The sequence below is a fragment of the Geospiza fortis genome, unplaced genomic scaffold, assembly GCF_000277835.1.
Source record: "Geospiza fortis unplaced genomic scaffold, GeoFor_1.0 scaffold178, whole genome shotgun sequence".
In the NCBI taxonomy this organism is placed as follows: Eukaryota; Metazoa; Chordata; class Aves; order Passeriformes; family Thraupidae; genus Geospiza; species Geospiza fortis.
This window is the reverse complement of record NW_005054466.1, coordinates 1414323-1414808: the sequence shown is the minus strand read 5'-3', so window position 1 is coordinate 1414808 and position 486 is coordinate 1414323. Positions and strand designations below refer to the sequence as shown.

Genomic DNA, 486 nt, shown 5'->3' with positions numbered 1-486 from the left:
GCCCCGGCCCCAGCGCACCTGCGGGGTGCGGATGTGCAGCGGCATCAGCCCCGAGGGGGTGTCGGCCAGCACGTTGAAGTGGGGGGTCGGGGGGGGCCCCATGGCCATGGGGCGGCTCTCGGGGTCCACCTGGTAGTTGATGAGCCCCCACTGCTCCAGGAAGGCGTGGACCCTGCGAGAAACAGCACAAATCCAGCCTTTGCCATCAAAGGTTCACTCATGCCTCATGTGGGAGGGGACAAAGGATGGAGCTGATGGTGCTGCATCAAATCCAGACCCAGGAGCTCCTCCAGTCCTTCCTTAATCCCAAAGAGCAAAACAAATCCCAGAGCAGGAGCTCTGTGCACACCTGAGGGCACTGCAGTGTGATGGATAAACCAAAGCCTGACTGTGTCCAGTTCTGGGCCCCAAAGAAAGACGCTGAGGGGCTGGAGCGTGTCCAGGGAAGGGAACAGAGCTGGGAAGGGGCTGGAGCCCCACGAGCAG

At 61.9% G+C, this 486-nt stretch overlaps 1 protein-coding gene across 1 annotated transcript in view; it reads right to left on the bottom strand.

The window, feature by feature from the left end:
* Positions 1-486, bottom strand: part of SMARCC1 (SWI/SNF related, matrix associated, actin dependent regulator of chromatin subfamily c member 1) — a gene marked incomplete at its 3' end in the record, with an annotated part of 56070 nt that overhangs the window by 27720 nt on the left and 27864 nt on the right. Inside the window, exon 18 of the mRNA XM_031062817.1 lies at positions 19-172. Coding sequence (XP_030918677.1) covers positions 19-172 — 154 coding nt within the window. The remainder of the gene's footprint in view (positions 1-18; positions 173-486) is intronic.